The sequence below is a fragment of the Symsagittifera roscoffensis genome, chromosome 5 (genome assembly GCF_963678635.1).
Source record: "Symsagittifera roscoffensis chromosome 5, txSymRosc1.1, whole genome shotgun sequence".
Classification (NCBI taxonomy): domain Eukaryota; kingdom Metazoa; phylum Xenacoelomorpha; order Acoela; family Convolutidae; genus Symsagittifera; species Symsagittifera roscoffensis.
In genome coordinates this window covers 18635397-18656450 of record NC_087066.1, presented here as the reverse complement: position 1 = coordinate 18656450, position 21054 = coordinate 18635397, and the positions used below count along the sequence as shown (strand labels likewise).

The 21054-nt window shown below is 37.6% G+C and overlaps 2 protein-coding genes across 2 annotated transcripts; both read right to left on the bottom strand.

The window, feature by feature from the left end:
• Nucleotides 1-62: 62 nt before the first annotated feature.
• LOC134846635 (transcription initiation factor TFIID subunit 2-like) lies at nucleotides 63-13694 on the bottom strand. The gene is made up of 14 exons (XM_063864022.1): nucleotides 13313-13694; nucleotides 10775-11500; nucleotides 10667-10721; nucleotides 9481-9854; nucleotides 7710-7928; nucleotides 5252-5896; nucleotides 4608-4843; nucleotides 4142-4345; nucleotides 3323-3873; nucleotides 2658-3160; nucleotides 2208-2483; nucleotides 1251-1391; nucleotides 653-926; nucleotides 63-527 (listed from the first exon to the last, which is right to left on the bottom strand). The coding sequence occupies exons 1-14, from the start codon at nucleotides 13629-13631 to the stop codon at nucleotides 152-154; spliced, it is 4899 nt and encodes a 1632-aa protein (XP_063720092.1). The 5' UTR covers nucleotides 13632-13694; the 3' UTR covers nucleotides 63-151.
• A 151-nt stretch (nucleotides 13695-13845) lies between these two features.
• On the bottom strand, nucleotides 13846-18363 carry LOC134846263 (uncharacterized). Its single transcript, XM_063863545.1, has 5 exons — nucleotides 18248-18363; nucleotides 17711-17804; nucleotides 17462-17552; nucleotides 16463-17385; nucleotides 13846-16046 (listed from the first exon to the last, which is right to left on the bottom strand). The coding sequence occupies exons 1-5, from the start codon at nucleotides 18266-18268 to the stop codon at nucleotides 15070-15072; spliced, it is 2106 nt and encodes a 701-aa protein (XP_063719615.1). The 5' UTR covers nucleotides 18269-18363; the 3' UTR covers nucleotides 13846-15069.
• Nucleotides 18364-21054: the final 2691 nt, after the last annotated feature.

Here is a 21054-nt window from a genome sequence, read left to right as displayed (position 1 = left end):
AAGCAAACTCAAAGTTATAAATATGAAGATCCTAGTTGAAACAATTATTTTTTCTTCTTCGATCAGACCTGAAACTAATTTATTAAATATATTTCATAACGCAAATTTCAACACAAGAACAAAGTTTCTATTGAGTTTGAAGATTATAAAATCAATCAGAATCGTCACTACTGGGTGGCGAAAGTCTAAAATTTGCACTTTTTCTATCACTAGCAACACTGTCCGCGTCTTTTTTCTTGCGACCGCGTTTCTTCTCTTTTTCCTTTTTATTCCTCTTTTTGCCTCCTTTTGTCGAGCTACTCGAGGAAGCCGAGAAAGGTGGGAGGTACATTGGCTCTCGGTTGGAAAGAAACTCCTCGTCAGTGACATTTTCGATGTTTGGATTAGTGGCGAAGAACTGACTGTCTTCATCTAAGTCTGCTCTGCCTGAAGCATGTACGTCTAGGGTTTGTATTCTTAGGTCTGACTCATCTTCCTCTTCGGTTGGAAAAGGATTGAAAGAAGCAGATGGATTGAGCGAAACATTCCTATCGAATAAATGGCTTTACAAAATCAGAATTAAATCCATGAATTAAGTATTCAAATTAGATTTTTAATGGTTCTGTTTCTGTCACGCAACATACGAAAAGTATATGAAAACACCATCACTAACCTAGAATCACCTCTGTGTCCGTGTGTCGTTTGAGATTGCTCACTGCTTGTTACAGTTACATTCAGCGACTCGATCGAAGTATCCATAGACTGGTCCATGTCATGGTCATGTTGATCCATACCTGTCAACTGTGGCATTTCTCCTCTTGTGATGTCAGCTCTCTTCTCGCGTAGGTTTACAACCACACCTAGCTGTGGCTTGGGCAGACAGTACGGTCTCCCTCTGCCGTAAAGAGCATGGTAGAATTCTATTGCACTGCATCTCAATCTCGAGTCTAGAGTAGGAAAAAAAATACTATCGAGTTCGACGCAGGGTTGCATAAAAATCTGATTTACATTCTCGATTAATTTAAATTCAATTTTTATTATTTTACCTTGATTCATTGATTTAAATCAAGTTGATTTTAATCATGCAACCCTGGTTCGACGCAATTTCAGCAATAAAACAGCTACCTTTCAGCAAATTTATTCAAAAATCACATCAAATACTGTCATTAACGCTGGATTCGCATCGGAAAAAAAAACGTAATAATACGTTGATCGTGCGGACAGTTCCATTTTATACAAAGGTTGCTTGAACAAAATAAGAAAAGACACACCTCCTACTGCGATTTTGTTGACAAGGGTCCACAATCTATCCACGGTGCTTTCCGTGTTAAGTGGGTTGGCATCCGTTCGGTTGAAGGGTGGACTGGCACACAACATCTGCAGAGTACAGTGTCGCACATACACAACCCGATCTGAGGCAAAAAAAATCATCAATATTAGAAAAGGTGAAGGGTAATTTGAACATAGACTTGCGATGCAAATCACACATTGCGGTACAAAATAGTGAATGAAAAAAAGACGAGTCAAAAGAAGTTCTGAAGTTGGAAAAAATTATTTGAAAAATTTTGTATCGGATGAAGTTCATTAACAGCCCCTAAAAACTAGAAAGAATTTACCGAGCGGCAGCGGAGACGAGAAACTCAGTGATAGTAAAAACTGTTTACATTGGAACAGAAGCTATGCTTTAAAAAAAACAATAAAAAGTAAAAACCAATAATTTATTCAAAAATCACATCAAATACTGTCATTAACGCTGGATTCGCATCTGAAAAAAAACGTAATAATACGTTGATCGTGCGGACTGTTCCATTTTATACAAAGGTTGAAAGGTTGCAAATTTGAAAGATCCTGTAGAAGTGAAGATCCTGTAGAAGAAGTGAAGATTTTGTGGACGAAGTTTTTTACGGGAAAAAGTCTAGTACCCGATTGTAATACCCTTGCTTATTTCATGGATAAAAATCAACCCGGAAAATCAATAACTGTTCCAAAGTTATAACAAAGAGCGATCCAGCTATTTAACCTGAATCTGCCACCGAAACTGTTATGTATCATCGAAACAGAATATAATCAAGCATAGAAGCAAGAACTTCTATAGTTGAATGTTTTAATCGCTATTAGACTGTCGAAAGATGAACCCTTCATCATAACATAGTCAGTCGTTCTAATATATCTTAAAATTACAGCTCTTCTCATTTCGATCGACAGACTCAAGGTAGAAGACTGCGTACCATTTTCAATGATATCCAACAAGAACGACAGAATATAGCTGTTGGCATCGTCCCTCGTGAAGTCAATCAGCGATTCAATCGCCGCGAGTCTCACATCTACAAACTGGTGTTCACTGCAGTAGCTCTTGAACAGGGTGGGGTCATTTGGAATGTGTCCGTTCCTCTGTAGATTCCTCATTGCTTTCAAACAACTGACTGTCACCGATAGTTTGTAGGAGGGGACCAGTTTGTCTATGTTGAGATACCGGACTAGTTCTTCCACGATCAGCTTCATTTCTGTAACAAATTAGCATCATCCTTAACAAAAAAAGCTTGAAGCCATGAAAGTCAAAAACAATCGCCTTAAACTCTTGAAAATCGACAAAAAAGTGCAACTTTTATTTGCCGGGACTTGATATCTTTGACGAAGTCTCAATGAAAACCATACATTCAAATCTACGCAAAACGCACCTGGTGTTAGCATATCGGGCGAAGTTACAATGGTCGTGCTGGGCGAAATTGTCTCAGAGAGTGCATCAATCAAATTAGCTTTGTACATTGCATCCGAGTATGCGTTTCTTCTATTATCATTGAACTTAAGCCAGCTCAAGATAAATGAAACAATTTCATCGGGGCAGAATTTCTGCACGTTTTTGTAACTGCCAAGAGATTTTATAAACTCTTTTTGCATGAAGTATTCTTCCAAGTTCGTGAAATCATTGCTTTGCACTATGTCATTGCACGCGCCCGATGAAAACATACTACGCCCAATATCAATTAACATTTGAGTAGCTTGCCATGTTGCCGCACATTTAGTTGCCATGAAAACTAGGGACTCGAATGCAGCTATTCGAACTCGGTAGAAAAAGTTGACTTGTTCGATTGTGAAAACGAGAGCTTGTCGACTTTCTGGGCTCTCGAATTTCTTCAAGTTTTCGACTGCATCAAATTGCGCTAAAGCAACTCTTTCGTACCTAGAAGTATCAACAATTTTTTTCAGAAAAAAAATACTTAAAACTTCAAAAAAAAAACAAATCAATTGGAACATGGAAGAAGCATTGGAAAAGGCCATTTGAATTCAAAAGATATATATTATATTCCAATGAAACATTTCAAGAAAAAATTTAAGATCTCACCTAAGCATCAGCTGCCACAGAACATCAGGCATATTCATTTTCACATGACAAATCAGCTCCATCTGGGGATCGAACCTCAGCCACAAGACTGGCATGTCCTGATCTAAATTCTTGAAGTCGATATCAATCTCTTCGCCATACGCCATCGGTATCTTGCGTTTCTTGATCCTCCTGTTCTTCGAATGACACGATATGTCATGCTTGGACACCAGATCTTCGCAAACTAGAGAGTGTGTAAAAGGTCCATCTAGCTCCTGAATTGAAACTGTAACTGGACCCACGTAGCGAGTTAGACCTTTCTTAGCCAGGGTTACATCGTGTTGTTTCATAACCAGTTCCACGCAATTTCGCTTCCGGTTGAAATCAAAAGAAACAGTAAACTGCGGATGGCCTCCTTTGAAGACCCACATGTTCATGAGTTCGTTCAAGTCTTTTCCGCAGAGGGAACTGACGCTGTTAAGAAGAGAGTTTGTCGATATTTGCATGCTGCTCCAGGAAGTACATGCCTGTTTGGAGACATTTATAGCAAGAGATATCATCTTGTTGATTACCTGAAATGTAATGATTAGGAAAAGATTTGCAGTTATGGTCGAAAACATTTGAACAACTTGAGGCAATGAGAGCAATCAAACTACAAAATATAACAATTTTTATAGAAAACCCTCATTGGAACCATAGTATCTATGCTTCACTACTAGCTATTGATTCCATTTTCACTTTTTGCAGGCAAATTTTGAATTCTTAACTAGCTTAGCTAATTAGCTAAAAAATAGGACGTTTAGCACCTACCAGAAGCAAACAATTATGATGAATTTCTACCTGTGTAAGTATTTCAGGTCCAATATTCTCTCCGACCAGTCTAACCACAAGAAAAGCTTTGAGTTTCATCATCTCCACGTAGCTGGGTGACATAAGGTTGGCATACAATTTGCACGCATTCACGTTGTCACTCTTATGACCATTCGACAGGGCCAAACTGTTGTCCAAGATGATTTCTCCATTCGCTTCTTCATATTCACACACCTATATAAAGACTAAGAATTAAAATATTTTAACTTACACTTAACCACATATCAATGTTGAAAATGACCCTTGGAGATATCTAGACAAGATATAACGATAATCCAGACCATTTCAAAAAAAAGAATCTTTTTTTTTGCTCAATAATTTACGCAAAAGGCAATACAGTCGTTTCCTGTGAGCATTAAAGTTAAAAGTTTTTAATGTTTTAAAACATTTGTAACGTTTACGTAGAGTTTTCCGAAAAGTTAATAGAAACGAACACCTTTCTGATGGTTTCCCTGACAGTGTACAGATACTCATTCAGTCCGAATATCTCCTTCTCAAACTGGGCAGCGATGTACTTGCTGATTCCGAAGACAGTCCACGAGTCACTCCAGCTAGCCGATGCAATGAAGCAGCCGAAAAACTGGGAGGCGATTGCATGACCCAGAAGCCTAAGAGGCGATGAAGAGATGTGAGAGGTGGAATTTACTACTCGATTTATATTCAACTCGTCCTCTTAAAGTGATCACATCTTCAAACGTTCTTCTAACTTTTCAATTCAAAGATGGTCTAGATCCATGTATAAAACAAAGTTGATCAAACCAATTTAACGAAAACTTATTTTGGATATTTCATTTAGCGCTTGTTTGGCAAAAAAGTTTTTTTTTTAAATAGAAATATTGTGCAAAATGTTGAAACAAAATTTACACATGTTGTCAATCATGCCTCACTTACTTAATATCTACGCTATCGTATAATTCCCGAATCTCACCACTTATTAAAAACGACACTGAATTGAACAAAAAAATTTTAAAAAAAGAATCAATTTTTTCAGTGCGAAACTTCTGATAGGAGTAGTAAATTTCCTCAAAGTATGCGGTACTTGGTCTATTATCTTCTCCCTGTGCAACAGCGCAACGCTACCAATACACATTCCTGCGAACGGCAAACACTGCGTAAACGCTTCTTCGACAAAAACAGTTTTAAACTGCTGAAAAGGCAATCTCGAACTTAGATGTTGCTCTAGGAACTCAATACAATCAACAACATTTTCCACTGTGCTGGTCAACGCCGCGCTCAGTCCTGGCGAACAAAAATGTGTGATCTCCGACGATTTCTGATCCGGCATCATTTCAAAATCTCCGACTACAATTCCGATTTTATTCGCACAAACTGGGATGTCAACATGATAAATGAAGGTCAAAAGGTTACCCGATTCGTATTCAACGACGTCTAAAAGTTCGCCAGAACATATCGCTAAAAGGTCATTTGGAACCGTGACTTCGACTCTCCACGTACAAGGCATTAGAGGCGAGTCAACATGTGGGAACCACAGCTTATTACAGTTTTCGTAATAATACGTAAACATATGTTTATGTCTTATAATTCGCTGTTTGTTTTCACAAGTGGGTTTGTTGGTCTGCTTAGGTACTAAAGAAGGCGAATTGACGAAGTGAACTCCTGCGTTTTTCGACTCTAATGAAAATTCAATTCTGACTGCCAATTCTTCAGATCGTTCGACTTCAGCGCGCATATCGTACGGAACTGTAAAGCTCAGCTCTCCATTCCCTAAAACAAACTCTTTTCGTCTGCAATCGGTTCAATCAAGTTTTTCCACCAATCACCCACGTAGACACAGAGGCTATGCAGAGCATCGAAACACTTGCGATACAATGAAAACAATGCATCACAAGATATCGAAAAGACAAAAACAAGGACGTCTTTTCCTCAACAAAATTAAGCTGAAAAAATAGCGTGAAAAAATTCCGAAAAGATGTTTCTACAAAACTATCATACCTCTCTTGAACGATGTTCATTAAAAGCCTTACCGAATCAATGGCCGAGCGTCAACTAAGACGCAAAAACTAGGGTCGACCCCTGTTATGCCGAAAACGAAACTGTACACATAAAATATTCTAGCTATAATTTTTTTGTTATTTTGACCTATCCCTCCTCGGGGCTTAAAACAACAACGACAACCTACCCAACCTTCCTTGACTAGGCAACATCATTATAAACAATTCACTCTTGAAACTCAGCGACTTAAATTGACCAGCGATACAATTAGAATATTGAACACAGAGGCTAAACTTCGCTTGGCAAACAATAGCGGGAACACGACAAAAAGCATCTCTATAAAACGCAATAAGAGACACTAGAAATAAGCCTCGAATTAGCAAAAACAATCGACAACGTCTGAGATGCGATCCTGCAACCGAGAGATTAAGATTCTCACGCAATACATACTAAGCTACGGGCGCTTAATACGCACCAAACACTAGCCACAAGTAAAGCAGAGAACATATGCTATGCATTCTCCAATGCTAGTGAATTTTTCCAAATAAGTGAACACTTTTATTTGCGAAAGGCTAGAGAAAAAGAATGTTCGTAATAAAACACTAAGCTGACCGCTAGTGTAATTACAAGATATTGAAAAGAAAAAAGAAGAAAGTCATATCCTTGTCTCAAACCATGTTCATAAACAGCATTAACAAGCACTGAAACACAATGAACGAACGGCAACTAGGGCGAAAAAATTGGGTTGACGCTCGTTGAACCAAAATCGAAACTAGACACACACATTCAAGAAAAAATTTTTGAAGTATAATTTTTAAGACCTGTGAAACAAAAATTTTTTATCTCTGCGAAACAAAAAAACATACTTCACCGTTCAAACTGCGCAACTCAGTTGACAAAGCCGATATAACATAAGCCGAACCCGTTTAACCGGAAAAAAATGAAATTTTTACACAGGCGAAGCTTCGCTTCGCAAACAGTTGCGAGAACACGACAAAACACGCATCCCTCTAAATGGCAATAACAAAAATTCGAACCTGCGCCCTTGAATTTAAAAGTCTCACGCACTAACCACTCAGCCACGGGAGGTTATTAACCACCAAACAGTGACAATTTCCAAATAAGTTAACACTTTTATTGAATCATTTTATTTGCGAGTTAGTTGGAAGAAAAAGAAGGTTCGTAATAATACACTAAGTTGATCGCAAGTGTAAAAGTTATTAAAAATCAGAGTTGGTGAATTTACAAACTACAGAGCAACTTTCAATTATAGTAAAAAACTGTTTGAAACAAAAAATTAAAAAATCCAGCTTTGAAAAAGAACCACTTGGAAAGCCTACCAGATAAAACTTTATAGTTTTATTTATATTTTTATATAAATATAGATATATATTTGAAAAACTGAATTACTACCCCATTTGAAATAAAAAGTGAAACCATGACGGCTCTGTCTTAGTTTTTTGCAGCTTTTTATTTCATTTCCTTCAGCATAATGATGAACTATTGAAACTTCCATCTTTTCTAACTGGGGTCGAAAATACTTGCAATGTAAAACCAAATTAAATTTAAAGAAGGATAAACCAACCGATGTCAAAATTGGTAGCTTCAATGGCTTGCATGTATGCTCCACAGAAGTAGTCCAAGTTCCTCTGTTTGATATCATCAGGACATACCAGAAGAGTCGGATCCCTGTAGTCAAACGACACCTGTCTGGAACCATTGAGACAAACTCTGTATAATCTGGAGTGCCTGCAGTTCAAGGTCACTTTCTCCAGTGGGAATCTGGTCGCTTTTAAGTTAATGTCTACAAAACCGAAGAGTGAGTGCTTTTCGAAATTGACCTCCCGGATGCAAAGAGTTTGGTGGACAAGGCGAAAGGGTGGCTCGTTAATTTCAAAAGACATTGTGAAGATGTTCAACTATTTAACAATGAAGATGACATTTAGCCAAAACTACTTGTCATGTCACCTCTAAAATATACACCATCCAAAATACCCACCTCAAAATTTATTTCTAACTTCAGTTCGTATTTTCGCAAGCAGTTCGTGAGCTTTGGTATCTTAACAAGATTAGGTTCATTGTGACTATGGTAGCTCAACTGTTTCAAAAATCAAAAACTCGAGGTTAACAAGAATTCATTCTTGTCTGAGAATTAATCAATTAATAATTAATAATAACCAATATCATCATAGCAGTGTTTGTTTCGTAGTAATTTTGAAAAATAATTTGAGAAACCAAAAGCAGTAATTGTTCTATAAACGATGTAAACGTATCTAGCGGTTTAACATATGAAAATAAATGTTGATATAAACGAAGAGTAAGATTATTAACAACAAACGAACAAAGGATGAGCGCCTTCCATTTTTCAGATGATTAGGTCATACAGTATCACAATAAAAGCTCGGATATAAGATGGTGGTTGGTTGAAAGCAAGTCAAACAGTTAATACTCCAGAATTGATGGGAACCCTCACTTGTTTTGAATTCAGGGGTCAAACTTCGATTTTAACAATTCTCAAAGTGACCCTTTTTGCTGATCAAAACGAAACATCATTTACAATATTACCATAGACTTTTTAGTTTTGCACATACAGCAGTAGTTTTTCCTTTATTAAAGGCCAAACTAATTTATTTGCACCAACGAAACGAAAAGATAGGCAGCAAATATGGTGTTTTGGTACAGATTTTAAGCATATTAACAAATTCGGCTCTAGATATTTTAATTGTTTCACGCAACGATTCCGAAAATGTCCAAGACTCACTAGTGCCTTGACTATGACGACAGTATTCGACAACAAATCAATCTGCTGGAATGACTCAATATTCATAATTTTCATCACTCTGAGTGATACCGATAGCACAGATGAACAAAAAGTTGAACTAAGCATGTAAAAATAGAGCTGGATCTCACAGAAAAATCGAGTTCTGTGAAAAAATATTGAGAAAATAAACGCTTTTAGTGTATCTATTATAAGCACAGTTAGTTCAAACAGACGTTAGTTAGCCCAACAGGTGGATATTCGTTATATGTATGAATTACAAAATTCCTCTAACTTAGAGAAGGGAAGTTAACAAACGTAACATGAATAGGCGTAGCTCATATTTTTCAATCGTTGAAGCAGCTTTTGATGACAAAATTTTCTGCTCGCACATTCCTCTATTCGACTCAATTATACACTAGGTATTGTCAGACGAAACGGATTTTGTTTTAAAAACTTCAGATATTTGTTTTTTTTACACTGAAGCGGAAAAAGAAAAAGGCTTTCAACTTTTGAATGCAGTTCAGATAAAACTGTGAATACCAAATTACGTTTAAAGCATCTTCCCTAGATGAACACTTAAATCAGTTATTTTCACCGTCCACTCCATTGTGGCTGCTGTAGTTTAAGTGCAAACTAAGGTGTCCCTGCTCATTAGCTGGGGCTATTGTGGAAGAGTCAGTTTGGGAAACATTATTTCCATTTGCTGAAGAGTTCGCAACATATCCCATATTAAACCCTGTCGACCCCATAACACCATTCCTTGTACCATCGCCAGTACCGTACGTCATTCCCCCTCTAGCACCTCTGCCTCCATGAGCACCCATCGTTGCCGACGGGAACTGACGATTCCCAGACATCGAGGATCCAGAGTGGTGATAGTTCCTCCCATGTCCAGAGGGTTCAGGGAAATGGTTCTGTGATTCGGCCTCCTTTTCTCGACTTTCGTAGTGTGAGAAGTCGTCAAAGAGACTGGTTGCATTCACGTTGTCACTCTTATGACCATTCGACAGGGCCAAACTGTTGTCCAAGATGATTTCTCCATTCGCTTCTTCATATTCACACACCTATATAAAGACTATGAATTAAAATATTTTAACTTACACTTAACCACATATCAATGTTGAAAATGACCCTTGGAGATATCTAGACAAGATATAACGATAATCCAGACCATTTCAAAAAAAAGAATCTTTTTTTTTGCTCAATAATTTACGCAAAAGGCAATACAGTCGTTTCCTGTGAGCATTAAAGTTAAAAGTTTTTAATGTTTTAAAACATTTGTAACGTTTACGTAGAGTTTTCCGAAAAGTTAATAGAAACGAACACCTTTCTGATGGTTTCCCTGACAGTGTACAGATACTCATTCAGTCCGAATATCTCCTTCTCAAACTGGGCAGCGATGTACTTGCTGATTCCGAAGACAGTCCACGAGTCACTCCAGCTAGCCGATGCAATGAAGCAGCCGAAAAACTGGGAGGCGATTGCATGACCCAGAAGCCTAAGAGGCGATGAAGAGATGTGAGAGGTGGAATTTACTACTCGATTTATATTCAACTCGTCCTCTTAAAGTGATCACATCTTCAAACGTTCTTCTAACTTTTCAATTCAAAGATGGTCTAGATCCATGTATAAAACAAAGTTGATCAAACCAATTTAACGAAAACTTATTTTGGATATTTCATTTAGCGCTTGTTTGGCAAAAAAGTTTTTTTTTTAAATAGAAATATTGTGCAAAATGTTGAAACAAAATTTACACATGTTGTCAATCATGCCTCACTTACTTAATATCTACGCTATCGTATAATTCCCGAATCTCACCACTTATTAAAAACGACACTGAATTGAACAAAAAAATTTTAAAAAAAGAATCAATTTTTTCAGTGCGAAACTTCTGATAGGAGTAGTAAATTTCCTCAAAGTATGCGGTACTTGGTCTATTATCTTCTCCGTGTGCAACAGCGCAACGCTACCAATACACATTCCTGCGAACGGCAAACACTGCGTAAACGCTTCTTCGACAAAAACAGTTTTAAACTGCTGAAAAGGCAATCTCGAACTTAGATGTTGCTCTAGGAACTCAATACAATCAACAACATTTTCCACTGTGCTGGTCAACGCCGCGCTCAGTCCTGGCGAACAAAAATGTGTGATCTCCGACAATTTCTGATCCGGCATCATTTCAAAATCTCCGACTACAATTCCGATTTTATTCGCACAAACTGGGATGTCAACATGATAAATGAAGGTCAAAAGGTTACCCGATTCGTATTCAACGACGTCTAAAAGTTCGCCAGAACATATCGCTAAAAGGTCATTTGGAACCGTGACTTCGACTCTCCACGTACAAGGCATTAGAGGCGAGTCAACATGTGGGAACCACAGCTTATTACAGTTTTCGTAATAATACGTAAACATATGTTTATGTCTTATAATTCGCTGTTTGTTTTCACAAGTGGGTTTGTTGGTCTGCTTAGGTACTAAAGAAGGCGAATTGACGAAGTGAACTCCTGCGTTTTTCGACTCTAATGAAAATTCAATTCTGACTGCCAATTCTTCAGATCGTTCGACTTCAGCGCGCATATCGTACGGAACTGTAAAGCTCAGCTCTCCATTCCCTAAAACAAACTCTTTTCGTCTGCAATCGGTTCAATCAAGTTTTTCCACCAATCACCCACGTAGACACAGAGGCTATGCAGAGCATCGAAACACTTGCGATACAATGAAAACAATGCATCACAAGATATCGAAAAGACAAAAACAAGGACGTCTTTTCCTCAACAAAATTAAGCTGAAAAAATAGCGTGAAAAAATTCCGAAAAGATGTTTCTACAAAACTATCATACCTCTCTTGAACGATGTTCATTAAAAGCCTTACCGAATCAATGGCCGAGCGTCAACTAAGACGCAAAAACTAGGGTCGACCCCTGTTATGCCGAAAACGAAACTGTACACATAAAATATTCTAGCTATAATTTTTTTTTATTTTGACCTATCCCTCCTCGGGGCTTAAAACAACAACGACAACCTACCCAACCTTCCTTGACTAGGCAACATCATTATAAACAATTCACTCTTGAAACTCAGCGACTTAAATTGACCAGCGATACAATTAGAATATTGAACACAGAGGCTAAACTTCGCTTGGCAAACAATAGCGGGAACACGACAAAAAGCATCTCTATAAAACGCAATAAGAGACACTAGAAATAAGCCTCGAATTAGCAAAAACAATCGACAACGTCTGAGATGCGATCCTGCAACCGAGAGATTAAGATTCTCACGCAATACATACTAAGCTACGGGCGCTTAATACGCACCAAACACTAGCCACAAGTAAAGCAGAGAACATATGCTATGCATTCTCCAATGCTAGTGAATTTTTCCAAATAAGTGAACACTTTTATTTGCGAAAGGCTAGAGAAAAAGAATGTTCGTAATAAAACACTAAGCTGACCGCTAGTGTAATTACAAGATATTGAAAAGAAAAAAGAAGAAAGTCATATCCTTGTCTCAAACCATGTTCATAAACAGCATTAACAAGCACTGAAACACAATGAACGAACGGCAACTAGGGCGAAAAAATTGGGTTGACGCTCGTTGAACCAAAATCGAAACTAGACACACACATTCAAGAAAAAATTTTTGAAGTATAATTTTTAAGACCTGTGAAACAAAATTTTTTTATCTCTGCGAAACAAAAAAACATACTTCACCGTTCAAACTGCGCAACTCAGTTGACAAAGCCGATATAACATAAGCCGAACCCGTTTAACCGGAAAAAAATGAAATTTTTACACAGGCGAAGCTTCGCTTTGCAAACAGTTGCGAGAACACGACAAAACACGCATCCCTCTAAATGGCAATAACAAAAATTCGAACCTGCGCCCTTGAATTTAAAAGTCTCACGCACTAACCACTCAGCCACGGGAGGTTATTAACCACCAAACAGTGACAATTTCCAAATAAGTTAACACTTTTATTGAATCATTTTATTTGCGAGTTAGTTGGAAGAAAAAGAAGGTTCGTAATAATACACTAAGTTGATCGCAAGTGTAAAAGTTATTAAAAATCAGAGTTGGTGAATTTACAAACTACAGAGCAACTTTCAATTATAGTAAAAAACTGTTTGAAACAAAAAATTAAAAAATCCAGCTTTGAAAAAGAACCACTTGGAAAGCTTACCAGATAAAACTTTATAGTTTTATTTATATTTTTATATAAATATAGATATATATTTGAAAAACTGAATTACTACCCCATTTGAAATAAAAAGTGAAACCATGACGGCTCTGTCTTAGTTTTTTGCAGCTTTTTATTTCATTTCCTTCAGCATAATGATGAACTATTGAAACTTCCATCTTTTCTAACTGGGGTCGAAAATACTTGCAATGTAAAACCAAATTAAATTTAAAGAAGGATAAACCAACCGATGTCAAAATTGGTAGCTTCAATGGCTTGCATGTATGCTCCACAGAAGTAGTCCAAGTTCCTCTGTTTGATATCATCAGGACATACCAGAAGAGTCGGATCCCTGTAGTCAAACGACACCTGTCTGGAACCATTGAGACAAACTCTGTATAATCTGGAGTGCCTGCAGTTCAAGGTCACTTTCTCCAGTGGGAATCTGGTCGCTTTTAAGTTAATGTCTACAAAACCGAAGAGTGAGTGCTTTTCGAAATTGACCTCCCGGATGCAAAGAGTTTGGTGGACAAGGCGAAAGGGTGGCTCGTTAATTTCAAAAGACATTGTGAAGATGTTCAACTATTTAACAATGAAGATGACATTTAGCCAAAACTACTTGTCATGTCACCTCTAAAATATACACCATCCAAAATACCCACCTCAAAATTTATTTCTAACTTCAGTTCGTATTTTCGCAAGCAGTTCGTGAGCTTTGGTATCTTAACAAGATTAGGTTCATTGTGACTATGGTAGCTCAACTGTTTCAAAAATCAAAAACTCGAGGTTAACAAGAATTCATTCTTGTCTGAGAATTAATCAATTAATAATTAATAATAACCAATATCATCATAGCAGTGTTTGTTTCGTAGTAATTTTGAAAAATAATTTGAGAAACCAAAAGCAGTAATTGTTCTATAAACGATGTAAACGTATCTAGCGGTTTAACATATGAAAATAAATGTTGATATAAACGAAGAGTAAGATTATTAACAACAAACGAACAAAGGATGAGCGCCTTCCATTTTTCAGATGATTAGGTCATACAGTATCACAATAAAAGCTCGGATATAAGATGGTGGTTGGTTGAAAGCAAGTCAAACAGTTAATACTCCAGAATTGATGGGAACCCTCACTTGTTTTGAATTCAGGGGTCAAACTTCGATTTTAACAATTCTCAAAGTGACCCTTTTTGCTGATCAAAACGAAACATCATTTACAATATTACCATAGACTTTTTAGTTTTGCACATACAGCAGTAGTTTTTCCTTTATTAAAGGCCAAACTAATTTATTTGCACCAACGAAACGAAAAGATAGGCAGCAAATATGGTGTTTTGGTACAAATTTTAAGCATATTAACAAATTCGGCTCTAGATATTTTAATTGTTTCACGCAACGATTCCGAAAATGTCCAAGACTCACTAGTGCCTTGACTATGACGACAGTATTCGACAACAAATCAATCTGCTGGAATGACTCAATATTCATAATTTTCATCACTCTGAGTGATACCGATAGCACAGATGAACAAAAAGTTGAACTAAGCATGTAAAAATAGAGCTGGATCTCACAGAAAAATCGAGTTCTGTGAAAAAATATTGAGAAAATAAACGCTTTTAGTGTATCTATTATAAGCACAGTTAGTTCAAACAGACGTTAGTTAGCCCAACAGGTGGATATTCGTTATATGTATGAATTACAAAATTCCTCTAACTTAGAGAAGGGAAGTTAACAAACGTAACATGAATAGGCGTAGCTCATATTTTTCAATCGTTGAAGCAGCTTTTGATGACAAAATTTTCTGCTCGCACATTCCTCTATTCGACTCAATTATACACTAGGTATTGTCAGACGAAACGGATTTTGTTTTAAAAACTTCAGATATTTGTTTTTTTTACACTGAAGCGGAAAAAGAAAAAGGCTTTCAACTTTTGAATGCAGTTCAGATAAAACTGTGAATACCAAATTACGTTTAAAGCATCTTCCCTAGATGAACACTTAAATCAGTTATTTTCACCGTCCACTCCATTGTGGCTGCTGTAGTTTAAGTGCAAACTAAGGTGTCCCTGCTCATTAGCTGGGGCTATTGTGGAAGAGTCAGTTTGGGAAACATTATTTCCATTTGCTGAAGAGTTCGCAACATATCCCATATTAAACCCTGTCGACCCCATAACACCATTCCTTGTACCATCGCCAGTACCGTACGTCATTCCCCCTCTAGCACCTCTGCCTCCATGAGCACCCATCGTTGCCGACGGGAACTGACGATTCCCAGACATCGAGGATCCAGAGTGGTGATAGTTCCTCCCATGTCCAGAGGGTTCAGGGAAATGGTTCTGTGATTCGGCCTCCTTTTCTCGACTTTCGTAGTGTGAGAAGTCGTCAAAGAGACTGGTTGCGTGTTCGTATTTGTGGAACGTCTTCAGAATGAGTTTACCCTTTTCAAACGGGATTTCTTGAGTATCGCGAGAGTTAGTAACCGGTTTGTTCTCGTTATTTTCTAATCTGATGTGCCTCAAGCTGGAGTTAGGAACGTCTTTGACGAAGATCCATTTGACGTCGAAGGATCCTTTCCATTTACTTTGGGACCAGACTTTTTGATGTGCGTCTAAGTCGACATAAGATTTCATCTCAGCGACTCCGCAAAAGTGTCCAGAACCGTTTACACTATACATCAAGTACAAAGGTCCCTTTCCTTGTATGCGATTGTACGCTTCATTTAACTTACGATTTCCACGGTCGGTTGAGCACCATATGTTGTACTTAATAGATCTGTGGATATCGTCTTCACTGTAGCTTTTAATAACGAAGAACTTCGCCTCTTTAGGGTTGCAATCGAACTCGGTTGGGTTGTAGTCGTTCTGTTGCCGCAGTTTGTGCAACACTTCGTTTTCCTTCTCACTGGGAGTGGGAACTATCTTTCCTGACCGCGTTAACGTCTTATTGCTCGCGTTTATCTCATCTCCATACTGCCAGGTGCCTAAAATACACAATCATTTCAAATCTACAATATAATGGTGACCCATAATCCAGAATCATTTTCAGGAAAGTTTTTGACCAGATCAGGCATTTGAAGTTATCCACATTTTTTTAAAATTAATCTGTGTAATTGATTTCGCGGCATTAATTCACTATATGCATCACTCTAATTGAGTGTTCTAACGCCAACTAGCGGTCCAAATACTAAGATATTTTAACTATTTGATTTAGCAAACACACCAACTTTTTAGATGCAACTACACAACCATCTCTCCAAATTTCTCTATAGTCTGATTTTTAAGGACAATGAAGCTAAGCAAAATTTTCAAGTCGATTTAACTATTAGAGATATCCGAAGTTTCCACAAGGCTGCTTTAACTACTGCATTTCCTCGCAACTTCCCCGGTATAGCCTCACCTATATCTAACATCTGGTGCTGTGGTTGTCTGTGATAATAGGGATTATGGCTCTGCTGGTAATGCGACATGCCTCCAGTTGCGCCCACTGCATTCGAAACAGAGGTCAAATTGTTAGCCAAGGCTCCAGTTGACACATGCGGCTGCATTGAGTTGCCCCCTGCTGACCTATGTCTTGACTTCTGGTTGTGGTAGTTCTTACCTGCATGAGAAACCGAACCGTGCTGAACCCCATAATTGTTCAGATTGGGGGAGAACAAATGTGGATTTGCGGCTGCCCCAAGTTGGGCCTGATAGTTTGCGAAGTCCAGAGGATGAACACCAGTCATGGCACTTATTAGGGCTAAATTCGCCATGTCCTGTTCCAAAAACTTCAGGTTGTTTGCTGTATCTGCAGGTGAACCCAGGGATGCTCCAAGGTCAAACTGACCCGAGGGGTGCGTTGCCCATGGTGGGTAATCGGGGGATACGGGCGAGAAAAAGGCGGGGTACTCGACTGCCGCAGCTGCATGTTGCGGGGATAGATATGGTGCTGTTTGGAGGTTGAAATCAAGCGTCGAATATCCTTCTAACTGAGAATTCGGAGTAGGCGGAAGATCCGATGAAGCGTATACGAAAGGCGGAAAATAGGAGGACTGACTGTTTTCTCCCACACCGACTGTCAAACCACTTGTCGGATCATCGGCACCATCCGTTTCAAATGATCTCGAATCATCGACAGTGTGGTTATCAGCAGACTCGGATTCACCATTACAGGCTTCGGTCGAGGCAAGGAGGCCGTCATTGGATGACCAACAACCGGATGTTGTATTCGGTTTCTGACTCTGGTCTTGGATAACTGTACCAGATATAGAGGATTGCAGATCCAAAGACATTGTGCCTACATCAGGCGCTTCGTGCATGGCTATTTGGTTTATTGTTGAGCTGCAACAAACTCAAGATTAAAATATTTGTTCGACTCCAAATAAATCAAAAAAAAACTAATGAACCAAGAAATCACCTTGTTTCTGTGGTCCCAGGCATTGAGATCTCATTGCCATCTGTGAAATTGTGAATTTGATTTGTCGATTCCTCTTCAGGAAGACTCAATTCTGAAAACGGTAATAAAGCTAGCTTCCATTGACTTAAATAGAGCTATAGAGTTGTCCAATTATAAATTTAAACATTATTATGGCAACTAATCATATTCTGCAATTACTCTTTAGACACGTAGCTTTTAAATTTTAAGCAATTGTAACGAATCTCTCACCATGACGATCCTCATTCAATCTGTCTTCAGATGTTCCACCAAGAGCATGAACAGATTCGGTGCCTGTTTCCAATGGATTCATGGTAGTCAGGTTCTAAACATATAGTGGCCTATTGCTCTGCAAGCCAAAAATGTTTCACTGGTTTGTGTCCCACGTGAACATTTGTAGATTCGTAAATAATCTTTAAGTAAATTCTTCGAGCACAAACAAAAAAGTCAACGAATCATTTACATAGACTTCTAAATACTTTACCATTTTAGAACATAATTATCTCAGACCACTTGGTTCATTGGCACTTAATAATAACCTCTGAGACCGAGACGGGGCTCAGACTCGGAACTTCAGATCAAGAGTCACTTGCTGTAACCGCTTAGCCATGGCGTCTTTCAACTAATTTCACGTATACTTTTTTCTTGGACGTCAGGTAGCTAAACATGCGCTTCAATTTTTGCGTTGACAACAAAGAAGGCCGAATTTTTTTCTAACTCTACGTTAGCTCGTCTGTAATAAATTCGTTCTTGATTATTCGAACTTACTTCAGCGTTTGTAGGCTCCATTTAATCTTCTTCTCTTCTGTCGTATCTTGAGAGCATCAAAACCAATACATGGTTAAACAAAGTGGGATCCCCTGAGCGTCTAACATCCACAAACCTACTCTGAAATGAAATTTCATCACGTACACCGAATTCATATTCAATTTGCTCAGCAGATCACACAAAAGCGTTGCCTCGACTACAGACGAAGAAAGCAGGGCTAAAATTAAATCCAACAGACTCGGCCAACAATTGAGAAATGCAGCACAGTTTATTTCAAGATTGAAAAAATCTAAAGAATCAATTTGAGCCTTTGGCCAGTATGGCGTTCTGAAAAACATTTCAAAAGAGTTTACTTGACCTTTCTTTTTACTAAATTGAATTGAATTTATCTCAAAAAGAAATCAAAAACAGAATTGGAACCTCCCGTACATTGGATGCAAATCACTAGCTGCAAGCCTTAAATATGCCAGCCAAATTATACAAGGATAGTCGGTTGCAAGTAGCACAGATAATTCCGACCAAACTGAAAAGAAAACAAGAATAGCCGGTTACTGTGCAAGTAGCGCAGAATGTTCCGACCAGTCTTAAAAAGATTAAAAGAAGTTTTTCCGAATTGGCGTCGTTTTTTTCAGCATGTTGTGATACAAAGATCTGAAAGAAAAAATAGAACTTAGGCATATTTCAGAGTCATAGTAAAATAGGTCAAGTGACAAACAGTTTTTGAAGAAAATTGACCAGAAAAAAAAACTTAAATTTGAAAAAACTTCAAAAACTTTCATTTTTTTTCAGAATTATTTTGAAACTTGTTTTTGATTCCCTGCGCTAAAAAACTCCAAAAACTACATTTACTTAAGCAAAATTAGTTTTCACGGCTTAAATATGCTACACGGTCACCTTATCAACTCGAATTCAGGCCAAAAATTTCAAACTGGTTTTTCTCGAAACTGTGGAAAAAATTTTGATACATCAAAAAATATTATATATCACTCAGCCCAGTCCGATGATTATTTGTGGTAACTCAAAAAACTAAAACACACCCTCGTACAAAGTTCCTCCCCATTTTCAATAGTCGGAACAAAAATCAACATAGAGGCGAAGCGGAAACAAAGTTATTTTTGGGAAAAAAAATCCGGTGCCCGGTTTTAAAACACTTGCGCAAGTGTAAACAAAATTAAAATTAAAAGCGTCCAAAAAATTAATTCTGTTTCTAATTGTTGTTGTCTACTTTTTCTGTTCTTTTTCTAGCAGCTGTGACCAAAATAGGTGGAAAAAAAACAAGGCAGAACGGTGAGCACAGTGAAAATGACTTTAAAACTAGTAGAATTAGTCACGAAAACAAAAGTCATGAAACACGAAAACAAAAGAGCTCAATTTTTCTCGACCCTGAGACACCTTTGAATTTTCTTTTAGTATCCCAACAACCAATAGTGCCTTAATCGGATACAATACTTGATCCCCTACAAGCTTTCCTTGAGGAAGATATATTTGGCTGAAAAAAAATAAAGAACGGACCTTACGCCATAGTTCCTTCCCTCTCGGAGGGTCAGAACAACAGTTGTGCAGCCGCTCACTTGTTAGAAGATTTCACCGCCCTTTAAAAGACATCACTAAATGGCTGCTCAACAACAATTCACTATCATATAAAACGCGCCAATGATAACCCTAGAAAAAAAACAGCGCGCTTAAGTCAGTGAGACTATCGAAAAACAATGAAAATATAAATTTAATTTCTAACAGTTATTGGCGAGCTAATATTCCATTATTGTTTCGATCACAAAAGAAAGAATTCAACTATAATAAAATTTTCAAAAGAATCTTGAAATGTTTGTTATATGATCTGATACTTTTTAAACTACACACTCACAGAATACAGCACATATGCCTTTTGAAAACCCAAAGTGAGTTTGACGCAAGATCAGAAGAGGTGAAGAGCACAATTAAAGGTCATCGCAAACTAGGACTGTGTATATTACAAGAACACATGAGTGTATTAACGACTACTTGTCAACAATATCATAAACCGGACTTGTGTCTGTGTGACAAAACTGATGGCAGGGGAAAGTGAATGCAAAATAAACCAGATCAATTTGAGCGACAATACGTGACGTGGACAGAAAATATGTTACCCGTGGGTATCTGATAAGATTTATGCACCGATTTCTCGGAAGAAAATGTAGGCAATAAAAAATTAGCGGCACCATAAAACATAGCCAATCGAAGATTGAAAAAGAGTAATGAACGCAAGTAAACATAAAAAACAAACTGACTTTCTTGAAAAAATCTCCAACTTTCGAGATTGAAAGAAAAAAATAGAAGCCCTTTAAGCTCTTCAAATTTCTAGAACAATTTATGATTGGCGCTTTTTTGATAACATGAATCCATGAGAAAACTGGATCTATAGGTAAAGTTTTTATTCCGCTGGGAAATCATTAAAATAAAATCCACTTTCGAAACTAGAAATATTTCACGTTTTTTTGCGCCATTTCTAAGTTTGTAATTGGAGAGTGCTATTCACGTCACTTTCAGCAGATGAATTTCAATTGAACTCAAAAAATGCATTATACCTAAGTGCATCAAAATTTTTCCTGAAAAAAAAAACAAAAAAAAATCAACAAGACCTATATAAGTCTTCACTACGTTCATTACTCTAGTTGAATAAAAAAAAACAGATTTGTAGTCCATGCGGATGGTTTGATTGAAGTGAAAACTACCTATTCCGTATTTAGTTTTTGAGTCTTATGCAAGTCAAGGAAAACAGAATGGCGATTTTCTGCTCTAGTGTATTTTTAGATTTACTGAGGCGTCCG

Coding starts and splice junctions, on each gene's coding strand:
- LOC134846635 (XM_063864022.1), bottom strand. CDS start 13,631: ATGTCTTTTGAAATTAACGAGCCACCCTTTCGCCTTGTCCACCAAACT. Junction 9,855..10,666: donor TACGATAGCGTAGATATTAA/GTAAGTGAGGCA, acceptor GAATGCAACCAG/TCTCTTTGACGACTTCTCAC. Junction 927..1,250: donor CAACAAAATCGCAGTAGGAG/GTGTGTCTTTTC, acceptor TTCCTACTCTAG/ACTCGAGATTGAGATGCAGT.
- LOC134846263 (XM_063863545.1), bottom strand. CDS start 18,268: ATGGAGCCTACAAACGCTGAA. Junction 17,805..18,247: donor TGGAGCCTACAAACGCTGAA/GTAAGTTCGAAT, acceptor CTATATGTTTAG/AACCTGACTACCATGAATCC. Junction 17,386..17,461: donor CCTGGGACCACAGAAACAAG/GTGATTTCTTGG, acceptor AGTTTGTTGCAG/CTCAACAATAAACCAAATAG.